Below are 15,199 nucleotides of genomic sequence, written 5' to 3' on the forward strand. Positions count from 1 at the left end.
CCAATAAATCTAAGAAACATGAGAGAATTGAGACTACAGCAGTTACTAACTATGTGATCATGATAGTTCTCACAACTTCTGAGTATGTATATGAGGAAGTTTTACATCTACCTCCTAGAACTATTGAAATTTAATATGGCAATAATGCAAAATGTATTGGTTTGACAGAGTGCTCACTAAATGTCAATTATTATCAATATGAAGATCACTTCTAGAAATAGTGGTGGCCAACCAGGTAATGGTGAATCCTAAAATACGCTTCCCATCAGGGTGCCCAGTTCTCACATGCCAGACCTGAGATCTCAGGATTTCCTGCCTGTGGATCCTCATTTTGAAGCTATCTTGAAACACCAGATGCAGATGGAGATAGATGCACTGAGGTAAGTTTACTTCTTCGCAAGAAGATGAACATGCATTAAGACTAGATTCACCAGAACATTTACCCAATGACAGGATGTGAGCTCCGAAATGCTTCTTGAGAAGGTGAGAGCTCAGATAAGGTAGCACAAGGAGCTAGGTCAGCACCTTGGCCCTTTGCGCTGATCTTCTCAAGATGCTGTTTGATTAAATTCCTTCATTTGATCTTGGCTTTATTTGGGTAGTTAGCACATCAGAAAAATACTAATTAACATTCTGTGTGTTTATTTTATATAGACACTGTTCTCATATATTAATGTGCCTTGAATTAGAACCCTATTATTAACTCTAGGAATGTATGATATTGGTATCTTCACATACTGAGGCACAAAATGTGGCCACTATAGATTCAGCTCCTTAAGTCAGCTGCCCAGAGAGCGATGTCACCAGACTCCCAGCACAAGGAATCTACCTGCAGAGCCTTACCTTCACTCAGTCCTCTGTCAGGTGTGCCCAGACAGTCGGGGGGCAGAGGAAAGAAGTCCTATGTGTCCCACTTATTCTTGCATCTCTAATTAGCAGCATAGTGCCAGGAACCTGGGTGATCAAAAAAAAAAAAAAAAAAAAATGATGAATTTGTTCTGGTTTCATTTAAGAGAAGACTATACTGGGAATTAAAGTCGTGTTGCTTGCAATAAAAACTCTAGCAGATTACATGAATGCCAGGGATGTTATTTTTCTCCAGGAGAAAGTAGGAAACCCTACAGTGGTGACCATAATCACATTTTCAAAGTCTCTGGCCTTTTTCGTCAACCTTTCATCCACAGAAGAGTGAAGAGCAGCATGATGTTTGAGAACCAGAGCAGCGTGTCCCAGTTCCTCCTCCTGGGGCTCCCCATCCCACCAGGGCAGCAGGGCGTGTTCTTCACCCTGTTCCTGGGCATGTACCTGACCACGGTGCTGGGCAACCTGCTCATCATCCTGCTCATCAGGCTGGACTCCCGCCTGCACACGCCCATGTACTTCTTCCTCAGCCACTTGGCCTTCTCTGACATTGCTCTTTCCTCTGTCACTGTCCTTAAGATGCTCAGGAACATGCAGAGACAGTATCAATCCATCTCCTATATGGGGTGTATTTCTCAGTTGTATTTTTTCATACATTTTGCTGCTCTTGACAATTTCCTTCTGGCTGTGATGGCATATGACAGGTACGTGGCCATCTGTCACCCTCTGTACTATACCACCATCATGAGGGAGGGGATGTGTGCATTGCTGGTGGCTGGTTCTTGGATAGTTGCCTGTGTCCATTCCCTTATTCATACCCTCCTCTTGGTCCAGCTATCTTTCTGTGCTGACAATACCATCACCCACTTTTTCTGTGACCTCGCTGCCCTCCTGAAGCTGAGCTGCTCAGACACCTCTCTCAATGTGCTGGTCATATTTATTGAAACAGGAGTCATTTTCTTTCTTTGTCTTGGTATTATTCTAGGCTCATATGTCCATATAGGGATCATCATCCTGAGAGTCCCCTCCACTCAGAGATTCTTTAAAGCCTTTTCTACCTGTGGCTCCCATCTCTCTGTGGTGTCTTTATACTACGGGGCACTTGCTGGTGTTTACTTTTCCTCCTCAACATGGGGTTCCAAAGACATAATCGCTTCAGTAATGTATACCATAGTTACCCCAATGCTGAACCCCTTTATCTACAGCCTGAGGAACAGAGATATAAAACAGGCCTTAGACATGTGTGTTAATAGGGTTAAGTTCTTTAAGCAGCAATCACTAAATCCTTTTTTTGCAATCAGGAGCACAGTGAGATAGATCTCCTGAAATTATTGTATGGTTGATATCTCCATACAACTTTCATACAATATACTTGCTGTCATATGTATAGTGTTGTTAATATGTCATCTATGTTAAGTTTTCTACTTGAATTATTAATAATTTTTTATTCCCAATTAATATTTTTCACATGTCCATCATCTCTTATAATATACTAGAGTCCTGGTGCATGAAATTTGTGCACGGGGGAGGGGTGTCCCTCAGCCCAGCGTGCACTCTCTCCAATCTGGGACCCCTTCAGGGATGTTCAACTGCCGATTTAGACCTAAAAGGGCAGTTGGACATCCCTCTCACAATGTAGGACTGCTGGCTCCCAACTGCTTGCCTGCCTTCCTGATTGCCCCTAACCACTTCTGCCTGCCAGCATGATCACCGTGTAATCACTCCCCTGTCAGTCTGATTGATGTTTAACTGCTCCCCTGCCAGCCTGTTTGCCTCTAACTGCCCACTCCTGAAGGCCTGGTCACCCTTAACTGCCCTCCCCTGCAGGCCTCGGTTCCCCCCAATTGCTCTTACCTGCAGGCCTGGGTCCCCCCTAACTTCCCTTCTGTGCCAGCTTGGTCACCCCTAATTGCCGTTCCCTGAAGGCTTGATCACCCCCATCTGCCCTACCTTGCAGGCCTGGCCCCTTCCCAACTGCCCTCCCCTGCTGGCCATCCTGTGGTGGCCATCTTATATCAACAGGGAGGCAGGTTCTTTGACTACATGGAAGCAGCCATCTTGTGTATTGGAGTGATGGGCAATCTGCATATTACTCTTTTATTAGATAGCATAGAGGCCTGTTGCATGGGTGGGATGGGAGGGTGGGTGGTGGTGGTGGTGGCTGGTTTGCTCTGAAGGGTGTCCGGGATCAGGATGGGGGTTTCCTTGGGGTGTGGGGCAGCCTGGGAGAGGGGCCTGTGGTGGTTTGCAGGCTGGCCACAACCCTGGCAACCCAAGCGGAGGTCCTGGTATCTGGGGTATATTTATTTTCTATAATTGAAACTTTGTATCCTGGAGCGGAGCCAAGCCTTCTGCTTGCTCCATGGCCGCAGCCATTTCTATTGGTATTTATGTATCTTCTATAATTGAAACTTTGTAGCCTTAAGTGAAGGCCTGGGCCAACCAGCCAGGATGTGTGGAAAGCTTGGCTTCCTCCTTGGCAGGGGTAACCCTAGCCTCCTGCTCTTCCTAGCTCTGTGACTGCCACCATTTCTGTTTGTATTTATGTATCTTATATCATTGAAACTTTGTAGCCTTGAATGGAGACCAAGGGTAGGCAGAAAGCTTGGCTTCCTCCATTGCCAGGGAAACCCAAGCTCTCTCCTGCTCTCTGTGGTCTTAGCCATCTTGGTTGGGTTTATTTGCATATTCACTCATGATTGGCTTGTGGGCATGGCTTGTAAGTGTAGCAGAATGATGATTAATTTGTACATTACTCTTTTATTAGATAGTATTTTTTATGCTGCCTTTTATTGGCTTCTGGGTGATTGTGTATATCTCTTCCTAATGTTGGCTGACTGCAATCAAGCATAATAATAATTACATAATAAATAATTGGTATGTGGTACAAAGCAAGGATGTTAGAGAGAGAGAGACTTTTAAGGAATGCATTTAAGAGCACACTACTAATTTTATAATTAGGAAAAGGTTCTAGTACTGGGTCCTACCTTAATACCTTATCTTTTTTCAATATTAATCTAAACAAGTTATATTTATATAGATATAGATACATATTCAGATAAGATACAGCTATATATATAGATATTACTATAGCATAGTATAGCATGATATGGTATGGTATGGTATGGTATGGTATGGCAGGGCATAGTATAGTATAGTGCTGTGTAGTGTAGTGTGGTGTAGCATATCATAGCATAGCATCACATGGCATGGCATGATATGGTTTGGTATAGTATAGTATAGCATAGCATAGCATAGCATAGCATAGCATAGCGTAATGTATGTAGTTTAGTATAGTAAGTTTGGTACAGTATAGTCAGGATGCTGCTTTCTCCTGGTTGGTGTTTAAATGGTATTTCTTTTCCATCAATTTAAACATTTCTTTGTCCTCATATCTGTGAGGTGTGCATTATTCAACATGTAATGTTGGATAGTGTTCATTTTATGTAAAGCAACAATTATTATATTTCTGGATATACTGTGCATAGACATCTAATATAATTATAATACATTTGAATTTGTATTTTCCTTATTACTATATTTGCCATTTGGTTCCTCTGTTTCATATATATTCCTCTTGTCTTCCTCTGTTATAAGTAAATAAATATATTCAGTTCCATTTTCCCTCTATTAACATATTAATCATACATCATCATTATTGTTTTATAATCCTTTTATGTGCCATAGGCAAGCATCACTTTTTAATTTCTACTTAGCTATGAGGTATACAATTCATTAGCATTTAGGGCACATATCACCAGTATCTCATTTCGTGATCATTAAAGAAAACTCTATAAAAACATCAACTGAGTATTTTTCATCTGTGAGGAAAGAGAACAAAGATATCTATAAATCAATATGGAGAAATATTAGAATAATAGAGGCCTGGTGCATGAAAATTCATGCACTGTAAGTGTGTCCCTCAGCTTGGCCTTCCCCCTCTAACAGTCTGAGAGCCCTCAGGGGATGTCCCACTTAAAGCTCATATGTGGGTAGCGACCAGGCTGATCAGGAGAAGCCGCCATCCCCATCACTCTGCTGCTGCTGCTGCCACAGATGGTCACTGTGGCTGAGAGGCCTCAGCCCCGGGCCTCCCGCTTCCTGAGCTCATGGGTGCCATGAGCCTACAGCTGCTGTGGCTTGTTGAATGGACGTCCAATTGGATGTCTGGAAGACGTCCCCCTAATAAGCATATTACCCTTCTTTTAGTATGGTAGTGCTGAATGGAAAAAGCAATGTGTAAAAGAGTGTTTATAGAATGCTACTTCTCATGTAAAAACAAAGGGGAATAAAACGTATATGTGTCTGCCCATTTGAGCAGAAAGAAGCACAGAAAGAATAAATTAGAAATGAATGAAATTGTTTACCACAGGAGTTGGAGCAGAAGAGATGAGTACAATTATTTGTGTAGTTTTGACTATGCTGCCTTTGCAAGTAAAACATAAATATTAAAGTTGGTTAATAAAGCAAAATAGAGTAAAACAAATCAAATGTACTTAACTATATTTTAAATTAAGTCCAAAATTAGAGTAAAGGGGAAAATTAATTAAGTGCCCTAAGATATTGTTGAACCCAGCCTTTATATTTATCTCTCAATCCTATCTAATAAATGGGGTATATGCTAATTGACCCACATGCTGTCGCAAATGTAGCGGCACCCACAGCCAATAAGGAGAGAATATGCTCATTGACTGCCTTGCCCTCAAAGATGGTGGTGCCCACAGCCAATAAGAAAGGAATATGCTAATTGACTGCCTTACCCTCAAAGATATAGACACCCACTGGCACAAGATGATGGTGCTCAGTCCCCTCACTCCATTGGGGTGGCAGGCACACTGCAAGAAGAGGCCCACCCCCAGGCAGGCCTGGTCACTTCGCACGACTGCCTCTGGAGTCCCCCAGTCTCTTCAGCCATGCAGCCACCCATGGTCAGCCCAAGGCCTAGGCAAGCCTTGGATGGTGGCTGCCCATCTGCCCAGGGCTGTCCGATACTCAGGTAACCAGGGCTTCCGGTGGATTGTGTTGCCAGCAATGGCAGCAGCAGAGGTGTGATGGGAAGTTGCTTTCCTCTGATTGCCGGATCACCTCCCACCCCTGGGAGCTCCCAAACGGTGAGAGGGGGCAGGCTGGGCTGAGGGACACCCTCTCCAGTACATGAATTTTCATGCACCATGCTTGTAGTTAAAAATAAAACACTGTAAAAACAATGGCCTAAGTTGTACATTGTATGGCATTAACAGTTCAAGGTTCTGAAACAAGTCACCATGTATCCAACGATTCAGTACATAAGCAAACATTGAGGAACAGGAAGTGACCCTCACTCTTGGGGAAAGGAGCTCTGTACATGGAAAAAGAGAGGCTGGAAAGAACTCTATGGTGTCGAACTAGAATTGCAGCTATCAATTCAAACTCCTGAGTTTTAAATGTATAAACAGATTGCAATTTACATGTTATGTATCAACGTTTATACTGTTCCCACCCTCATTCTTTCTGTCCTGCTCCTGACCCACCTCCTATGGGAAAACATGCTTTTAGGTTTTAGTTTCTAGATTTTCCTTCCTGTGTTTATTTTATATATTTCCCAATTGGCTTCTCTGAGACGATTTAGAATTCTTGAAAGCAATGAACTCATCCAAAGCTTTAAAATGAATAATAGTAATGGATTATAACTTAGAAAATAAGAATCCATGAATACTTAATAATATCACCCAGGGTAAGAGAAACAAAAGAGAAAATAAATAAATTGGACTACATAAAAATAAAAGCTCTCAACAGCAAAAGAAACCATAAACATAATGAAAAGGGAACCTACTTATGGGAGAACATATTTGCCAATGATACATCTGATAAAGGATTAATATCCAAAAAGTAAAAGGATACAACTAAATAAAAGAAAGACAAACAATCCAATTAATAATGGACAAGGGACCTAAATAGAAACCTTTCCAAAGAAGACACACAGATAGCCAAGAGACATATGAAAAAATGCTCAAAGTCACTGAAAATCAGAGAGATGAGATGCAAATTCAAACTACGAGATATCACCTTATACCTATCAGAATGGCTACCAGCAATATATTAACAAATGACAAATGCTGGCTAAGATGTAGAGAATAGGGAACCCTAATACACTCCTGGTGGGAATGAATATTGGTACAGCAGTTATGGAAAACACTATGGAGTTTCTTAAAAATTAAATATGGACCTGCCATTTGATCCTGAGATTCCACTTTTAGGAATATATTCTAAGAAACCCAAAACTCCAATCAGAAAGAATATATGCACCCCTATGTTCATAGCAGCGCAGTTCACAATAGCTAAGATCCAAAAACAGCCCGAGTGCCCACCAGTAGATGAATGGATAAAATAGCTGTGGTACATTAACACCATGGAATACTATGCAGCTGTAAAAAAGGATCTTTTACCCTTTGGGACAGCATGAAGGGACCTGCATAGTATTATACTAAGCAAAAAGCCAGTCAGAGAAAGATAAATATCACATGATCTCACTTAAATGTGGAATCTAATGAACAAAATAAGCTGATGAACAAAATAGATCCAGCGACACTGAAGCAGAGAACATATTGTCGAATCTCAGAGGGAAGGCAGGAATGGGTGGGTGGGTAGGAAAAGATCCACCAAAGAACTTGTATGCATGTATGCATAACCAATAGATCCGGATGATAGTATGGTGAAGGTCTGCGGTAGGAAGTGGAGGCAGGCTAGAAGGGTTGGGGGGGCGGGGGGGAGAAGAGGGACATAGTTTAATACTTTCAACAATAAATTATTTTAGAAAACTTGCTAGAAAACTTTCTACTAGCTATTGAAAACATTCTCATATGCCTTCTGATATTATGCACTGGTATATCAGCTATATATCAAAGCCTGAAATATACATACAAACATACATACATATATACATATACACACAGAGAAGGTAAACATAGTAGAATGTTCACCAATGGGGAATTGGCTGAAGATTGTCCGGGAATTCTTAATATAATTATTACAAGTTTTCTGTATCTTTAAAAATCATTTCAAAATGGAAAGTTGAAAAATCTTTCTTCTCAGCTAGAGCAATGTCCCAAAACAAAGCAGTCCAGGGCATGACTGGAAAAGCTGTGGTCCATTGACACCATGGAATACTATGCAGCTGTCAAAAAGGATCTTTTACCCTTTGAGACAGCATGAAGGGACCTGCACAGTATTATACTAAGCAAAAAGCCAGTCAGAGAAAGACACTGTCACCTAGGACTCCAGTCCCTCTGGCTCTTGGACACACAGCTCCCTAAAGGGCAGTCAGAAATTAGCCCAAGCTTGGGGACTTGCTTGCAGCCTCTCATTAGCAGTTAAGTGTTACCTTTGGACTCATTTCTCTGGAGCTGTTTAAGGAAAAGGAAAGTCTGTAGAAGTGCCAACGCCCCAGATATTGCATCTCTGTGTCTGGATGTGAGGTCTCCTGAAGAAAACCTAGGAGATGGGCAACAGTCTGGAGCAGAAGGTGTCTGAACTCACCGATGAGCCCAGGTGAGAGGAGCTGGAAATCTGCCCTTGGCTATGAACCTGCCTGTGTGCCAAGAGGTTAATGTGTGAGATTCTGTGTCCATGACCCTGTGTGTGCACATGTATTGTATACACTTGTATATGTGGTGATAATTGTGTGTGTATGTACTATGAATCTGACTCACAGTCTCCTTTTAGTATATGTATACCAGGTTATCAGCCTCCTAGCATGTGATAAAGGACTCCTGATTCATGTTTGTGAACGTAAACTGGCATCACAGCTGAGAACCAGAAGTGAGACTGTTGCTTCATCAGAAATGAGACTGTTCCTCATCAGGAACCAAGGTCAGCTCAGAGAGAGCTCAGACCTCTGCTCAGCAATGTGTTATGCACATGTGTGCTGTGCCTGTGGGTGACATTCTAGTGTATAAGAGCTGGAAGTTATGTTATCGATTTTCTCTCTGTGTATGTGACATGTGTGTGTGTGTGTGACTGTATGCATGGGTGTTGGTGGTGGTTTAATGACTGTGCCTGTAAACTGAATAGACTTAACAGCCCCATGCTGACTGCCCTCCCCCAGCAAGGGGAAGATCAGATGGATGGAAGCTCATTAATATACTGTCATTTATAGGAGCTTGTGTATACTGTTTATGTATATGTGGTGAGTTGAGTGTTCACCTGGTGCATCATAAAGCAGGTGTTGATGCGAATTATGAGTGTGTTTTGGGGTGAGAGGTATATTATTGTATATTATATGTCCAACTTTGTGTTAATTATGACTTGTATGTATGCATATGAGTGTTTATGAGATGAACCACATGTTGGCAATTCTTCCTTTAGGATGGAAATTTGGTCAGGGGTGGTTTACATTCTCAAAGCAGCAGCAGCAGCAGCAGTGTGTGTGTGTGTGTGTGTGTGTGTGTGTGTGTGTGTGTGTGATCTGTATCCATGACTCAAGTATTTCCTAAAGTGTCCTCCTTCTGGGGCACCATTACCTAAGATACTCAAATTCTAAGCAACACCCTGTTTCTTGAAATGGATCTGTTATCATTTTTATGTACCTGAGTGTGACTGAGTTGCTCAGAATTTTCAAACTTTTTCTTTATTTTTACTAAACATCCCGTGAAAACAAACAAACTAACCATAAACTTCAGGCATCATAATGTGTGAATGTATTGGGAAGAATTAGCATTAAACAGTGATGAGACCTTGGAAAGTTATATAAAACATTGGTCTCACGTTCATGTCTATAAAATAGAAATAATGAAACAAGTTTTGTGAATCTTGCTAAGGCCATCAGTAAATATTGCATAAATATACCTTAATGTATTTGAGAACTTTTTTGTTAAATAAATAAATATGAAGGAATAAAATTAAGTAGTAAAGGGAATAAAAATATTTTGGACAACTCTGGGTCCTCACAGCTCTGAAATAAAAATTGTGCTTGGGTCCTAAGCAATAAAAGGAAGTTTCTGATCACACACACATATTAGACTTAACTTATGAAGTAGCTAACACATGATGATTTTTAATTAATAGAAAATGGTAATATATAAATATCAAGTTATAAAGATTACATATCACATATGTAATAGATACTAATATACACACATATCATTGTGCGCCATTCTGTCCCTGCTGTACTGCTGTGAGCCTGCAGAATTTGTGTCATTTATGTTTCTATTTCTTAAAAACTAGGTCAAAGAAAACAAATCCTTTGAGCAGCCATGAAGAGGTTCTCCCCCCCAAAAAAAAACAACAACAACACCACTATTCTTTATTGATTCTTTTTACAGAGAGGAAGGAAGAGGGACAGAGAGACAGAAACATCGGTGAAAGAGAAACATCGATCAGCTACCTTCTGCAAATCCACTACTAGGGATGTGCCCACAACCAAGGCACATGTCCCCGACTGGAACTGAACCCAGGACACCTTATTCTGCAGGCTGGCACTCTATTCACTAAGGCAAACTGGGTAGGGGTGTGAAGAGGTTTTAAAATCTGGGAATATAAGGCTGATGAGTGGATTTTATTAGGAAATGTAGGTAAAGTCCTTAGCCTGGTACCCAAATGTTCATCTAAATGTTCAGCATTATTTTGAAAGATACGTGGTGGACAATTCTGGTTTTGAAGATATTCTGGCATTAAGTGGCTTTCAATGGCCATCCATTTCCAGACTGTCCCTGAGTTTACAGCTGAGGGTCAATGGGAGCAGGCAGGTGCACAGGAAGTCTGACAATGCTCCAACCATGCCCACTCAGCATTGGAGTCTCACATTACTTTCAGGCAGAAACAAATGGCACCACTTGTTTATTGAATTATAATGGTTTGGCTCTGGCCTGGTGTAGAAATGATCCCTCCATGCTCATCAAGACGTAAACTCATAGAGGTGGGCACCTTTCTTTCCTTGTTCACTGCTGCATTTCAGTCCTTAGTAGAGGTTCCGACATGTGATGATAAAAGTAATATTTGAATAAATAGCGAACCCCTCTTACTTCTGTATGATGAGGTCTTGTAACTACTTTGGGGGCTCAATGTTTTCTTTCAGCCAGACTGGTAGAGAAGGAAGAGGCACACATCCACAGATGTGAGAAATTAATATGAAATATTTAAAAATGAATGGTTTTCTCAATAATGACAGTATGAGATGAGATGTCCTGTTCATCCTTTCTAGGTGCCTGAGATTCCCAACCCTTCATCCCCAGCAGACAGAAGAGCAGCATGAGGCCTGAGAACCAGAGCAGCGTGTCCCAGTTCCTCCTCCTGGGGCTCCCCATCCCACCAGGGCAGCAGGGCGTGTTCTTCACTCTGTTCCTGGGCATGTACCTGACCACAGTGCTGGGCAACCTGCTCATCATCCTGCTCATCAGGCTGGACTCCCGCCTGCACACGCCCATGTACTTCTTCCTCAGCCACTTGGCCTTCTCTGATGTTTCTCTTTCCTCTGTCACTGTCCCTAAGATGTTCATGAACATGCAGACTCGGCAGCAATCCATCTCCTATGTGGGATGCATTTCTCAATTGTATTTTTTCATACTTTTTGCTAGTATTGACAATTTTCTTCTGGCTGTGATGGCATATGACAGGTACGTAGCCGTCTGTCACCCTCTACACTACACCAGCATCATGAGGGAGGGGCTGTGTCTGCTGCTGGTGGCTGGCTGCTTGATTCTTTCCTGTGTCCGTGGTTTGCTGCACACCCTCCTCTTGGTTCACCTGTCCTTCTCTGCCGACATTTACATCCCCCACTTCTACTGTGACCTTGTTGCACTCCTGAAGGTGAGCTGCTCTGATGTCTTCCTCAATAAGCTGATGATTTTCACAGAGGCAGGAATGCTTTTCTTCCTGGCTTTTGTTGTAATTTTGGGGTCCTATATCCGTATAGGCACCATCATCCTGAGGGTGCCCTCCACTAAGAGACTCCATAAAGCATTTTCTACCTGTGGCTCCCATCTCTGTGTGGTGTTGTTATACTATATGACAGTTGCAGGTGTTTATTTTTTCTCCTCGTCATGGGGTTCCAAAGACATAATTGCTTCAGTCATGTATACCGTAGTTACCCCCATGCTGAACCCCTTCATCTACAGCCTCAGGAACAGAGATATAAAACAGGCCTTAGACATGTGTGTCCATAGGTTTAAGTTCTTTAAGCAGCAATCATGAAATCCTCTTGTCACTCTCAGGAGCATAGGGAAATATATCTCTTAAAATTATTGTATAGTCATCACCTACATTTAACTTTTCTAGAATATGCATTCTCTTGTCATGTCTAAGAATTTTTATATGTGCACTAGCTCATGTTTGCTACTTGCATTGTTAATAAACTTTTATTCCCAATAGATAATTTTTGCTTGTTCATTATCTCTTATAAGATAATCCAAAATCCAATACAAAGCAAGTTTCACAATCATACTGGCAGGTTTGTCTCTCTGTTTTGAGATATGTCATTTTTTTTTTTTTGCTTATGCATTTTTAACATTTTTTTTTCTCGTGTATTGAAAGCTGGAGAGCATTATTCTAAGTGAAATAAGCCAGTCAGAGAAAGATAATCATCACAGGATTTCACTCATTTATGGAATATAACGAACAACATAAATGGGTGAACAAATACAGATCCAGAGACAGAAAAGCATCAATCAGTCCATCAAACCTCAGAGGGAACGTAGGGGAGGGTGAGGTTAAGGGGAAGATATAAACCACAGGACTTGTATGCATGCAAACCTAACCAATGGACACAGACAATGGGGAGGGGGGGATAAGGGAATGAGTAGGGGGAGTGGAGGAGGTAATGGTGGAATGACACATATGTAATACCTTAATCAATAAAAAAATTAAAAAATAAAATAAAGCAATAAGAGATTCCATGACACAAGATAAACCAGTTCTGAGATTTTCCCCAAGATAAATTTTAACATCTCTAGTTTCTTCAGAGTTTATCAAAATACAAAAGAAAAAAGTAGAGGTTGTTGTTTTTTATGTCAATCTGACCCTTGCAGGGTGAGGGAGTGAAAGCACATGTGGTCCAAAGCTATGAGAAGCCAGGCTCTAAGATGACAGGTCACCTGTCTGCATTCCTATTGGTGATTCCCAGACAACCTGGAGCAAGTGTGTGTGTGTGTGTGTGTGTGTGTGTGTGTGTGTGTATGTGTGTGTGTGTGTGTATGTGTGTGTGTGTGTGTGTGTGTGTGTGTGTGTGTGTGTAGGGACCATGGGGAGGGGGGTCACCTGTTCTGACCAGAGTAGTCCCACCAAAACACCTGTGCTGACCCACCCTGACCGAAGGGAAGGCTGGGGTCCCTACAAGGAGTCTGAGGGGTGGCAGCACCCTCAGCTCACCCCCATTATCAGTGGTGTAAGCACAGGTACAAGCACAAATGCAATAGGATGCACATGACCCAGCGAGACAAGGCCGTAAGTGACCATGCAGAACGTATTGTGGCTGGTTGTGTCCCCTGCACGTTCCAGATGGGAGACAGACCACAGGCAGACTGGACTCAAGCTGTTACTGCAGAACCTACACTAGGAACATTTCTACCCTCTCTGTGTTAAAGTGTCTCCAAACCTTGTATTTATATTATTAAAAATGTACTGAGTTTGGGTTAAAAACCAACCACCAAAATGGATCTCAACACACATTTAAAGCCCAGAAGAGGAGTATTGAGGTGATTTCACAGCAACTCCTATGGGCCCCGCCCGGGTGCCTAAAATCCCTTCTCAGTACTAAACAATGGGTTGATTCTGTTTTACCTGGTTTGTTTGTTTGTTTGTTTGTTTGTTTACAACAAGAAAAGCTGAGTAATATGGCATAGGAGAACCAGAAACTCTCTCATTGAAAACAAGAACTATTTACACTAAATAAAAACCCAGTTGCAGGCTCCATCTGCACATGTACAGTGTGATGAAGCACAGTGGGACCAACGAGGGAGAGAGCTTCTGGCACTCATATCACAGGGGCACATCTGCCACCTGAGAGGAAAGCAATGGTGAAGGAGGGAGTGAGGGGGAAGTGAGGAGTTCCTCTCATTTCTGGTTCTGGAGCTGATTGGACAGCCAGTTCAGTCCCTCATAGACCCCACATCCCGGGTGGCACAGGTAGCTTCAATGGACCAGTTCCTGGGCACAGAGAGTGGAAGCCCAGCTTGTCTGTGATCTCATCTGCATTACTGGCATTGGGGAGGTCCTCTTGTTTGCAAACATGAGCAGAACAATATCCCTGAGCTCATCCTCCTCCAGCATCTGCATAAGCTCCTCTCCAGCCTCATTCACATGCTCTCGGTCATGCTGTCAACCACAAAGATGAGACCTTGTGTGTTCTGGAGTTAATGTCCAGATCACTGAGCCTAAATCTTTGTGTTAATTCTGACTTATATGTATGCATATGAGTGTTCATGAGATGAGCCACATATTGGCTATTCTTTCATTAGGATGGAAATTAGATCAGGGTCGATGTACATTCTCCAATCAGCTGTGTGTGTGCGTGTGTGTGTGTGTGTGCGTGTGTGTGTGTGTGTGTGTGTGTGTGTGTGTGAACCCATGACTGAGTATTTCCTAAATTGTCCTCCTTCTGGGGCACCATTACCTAAGATACTCAAATTCTAAGCAACACCCTGTTTCTTGAAATGGTTCTGCTATCACTGCTATTATTTTTTGTACCTGAGTGTGACTGAATTGCTCAGAATTTTCCAACCTTTCTTAATTTTTAATAAGCATTCCAGGGAAACAATAAAACTAACTAACTAACTAACTAACTAACTAACTAACCATATACTGCAGGCATCATGATGTGTGAAGGTATTTGGCAGAATTACCATTAAGTAGTGATGGGACATTGGGGAAGTTATATAAAACATTGGTCTCACTTTCACGTCTATAAAATGGAAAGAATTATACTAGTTTTATGAGAACCCTAACCAGTTTGTCTTAGTGGATAGAGTGTAGGCCTGCAGACTGAAGGGTGCCAGGTTCAATTCTGGTCAAGGGCATGTACCTTGGTTGCAGGCAGATGCCCAGGAGGGATCTATTTTTCTCTCTCATCAATGTTTCGAACTCTCTATCCCTCTCCTTTCATCTATGTAAAAAAAAATCAATAAAATATATTTTTAACGTATTTTTTAATGTGCAAAATAACTAGACACTTTTCCAATACCCAGATAGCCAAGAGACATATGAAAAAATGCTCAAAATCACTAATCATCAGAGAAATGAGATGCAAATTCAGATTAAAATTAAGTATCACCTTATGCCTATCAGAATAGCTACCATCAATATTATCAGAAAATGACAAGTGTTGGTGAGGCTGTGGAGAATAAGGGACCTGTATACGCTGCTGGTGGGA

At 41.8% G+C, this 15,199-nt stretch overlaps 2 protein-coding genes across 2 annotated transcripts; both read left to right on the plus strand.

Annotated features, from left to right (window-relative positions):
• Positions 1-1,197: 1,197 nt before the first annotated feature.
• On the plus strand, positions 1,198-2,178 carry LOC311630371 (olfactory receptor 1J4-like; the record flags this gene model as incomplete). The annotated part of the gene is made up of 1 exon (XM_084899285.1): positions 1,198-2,178. The coding sequence occupies exon 1, from the start codon at positions 1,201-1,203 to the stop codon at positions 2,176-2,178; it is 978 nt and encodes a 325-aa protein (XP_084755411.1). The 5' UTR covers positions 1,198-1,200.
• Positions 2,179-11,024: 8,846 nt separating this feature from the next.
• On the plus strand, positions 11,025-12,027 carry LOC311630370 (olfactory receptor 1J4-like; the record flags this gene model as incomplete). Its single annotated transcript, XM_084899284.1, has 1 exon — positions 11,025-12,027. Exon 1 carries the CDS (start codon positions 11,086-11,088, stop codon positions 12,025-12,027), a length of 942 nt encoding a protein of 313 aa, XP_084755410.1. The 5' UTR covers positions 11,025-11,085.
• Between the last annotated feature and the right edge of the window lie 3,172 nt (positions 12,028-15,199).

Source organism: Pipistrellus hanaki (assembly GCF_964339955.1).
Source record: "Pipistrellus hanaki genome assembly, chromosome: 11".
Classification (NCBI taxonomy): domain Eukaryota; kingdom Metazoa; phylum Chordata; class Mammalia; order Chiroptera; family Vespertilionidae; genus Pipistrellus; species Pipistrellus hanaki.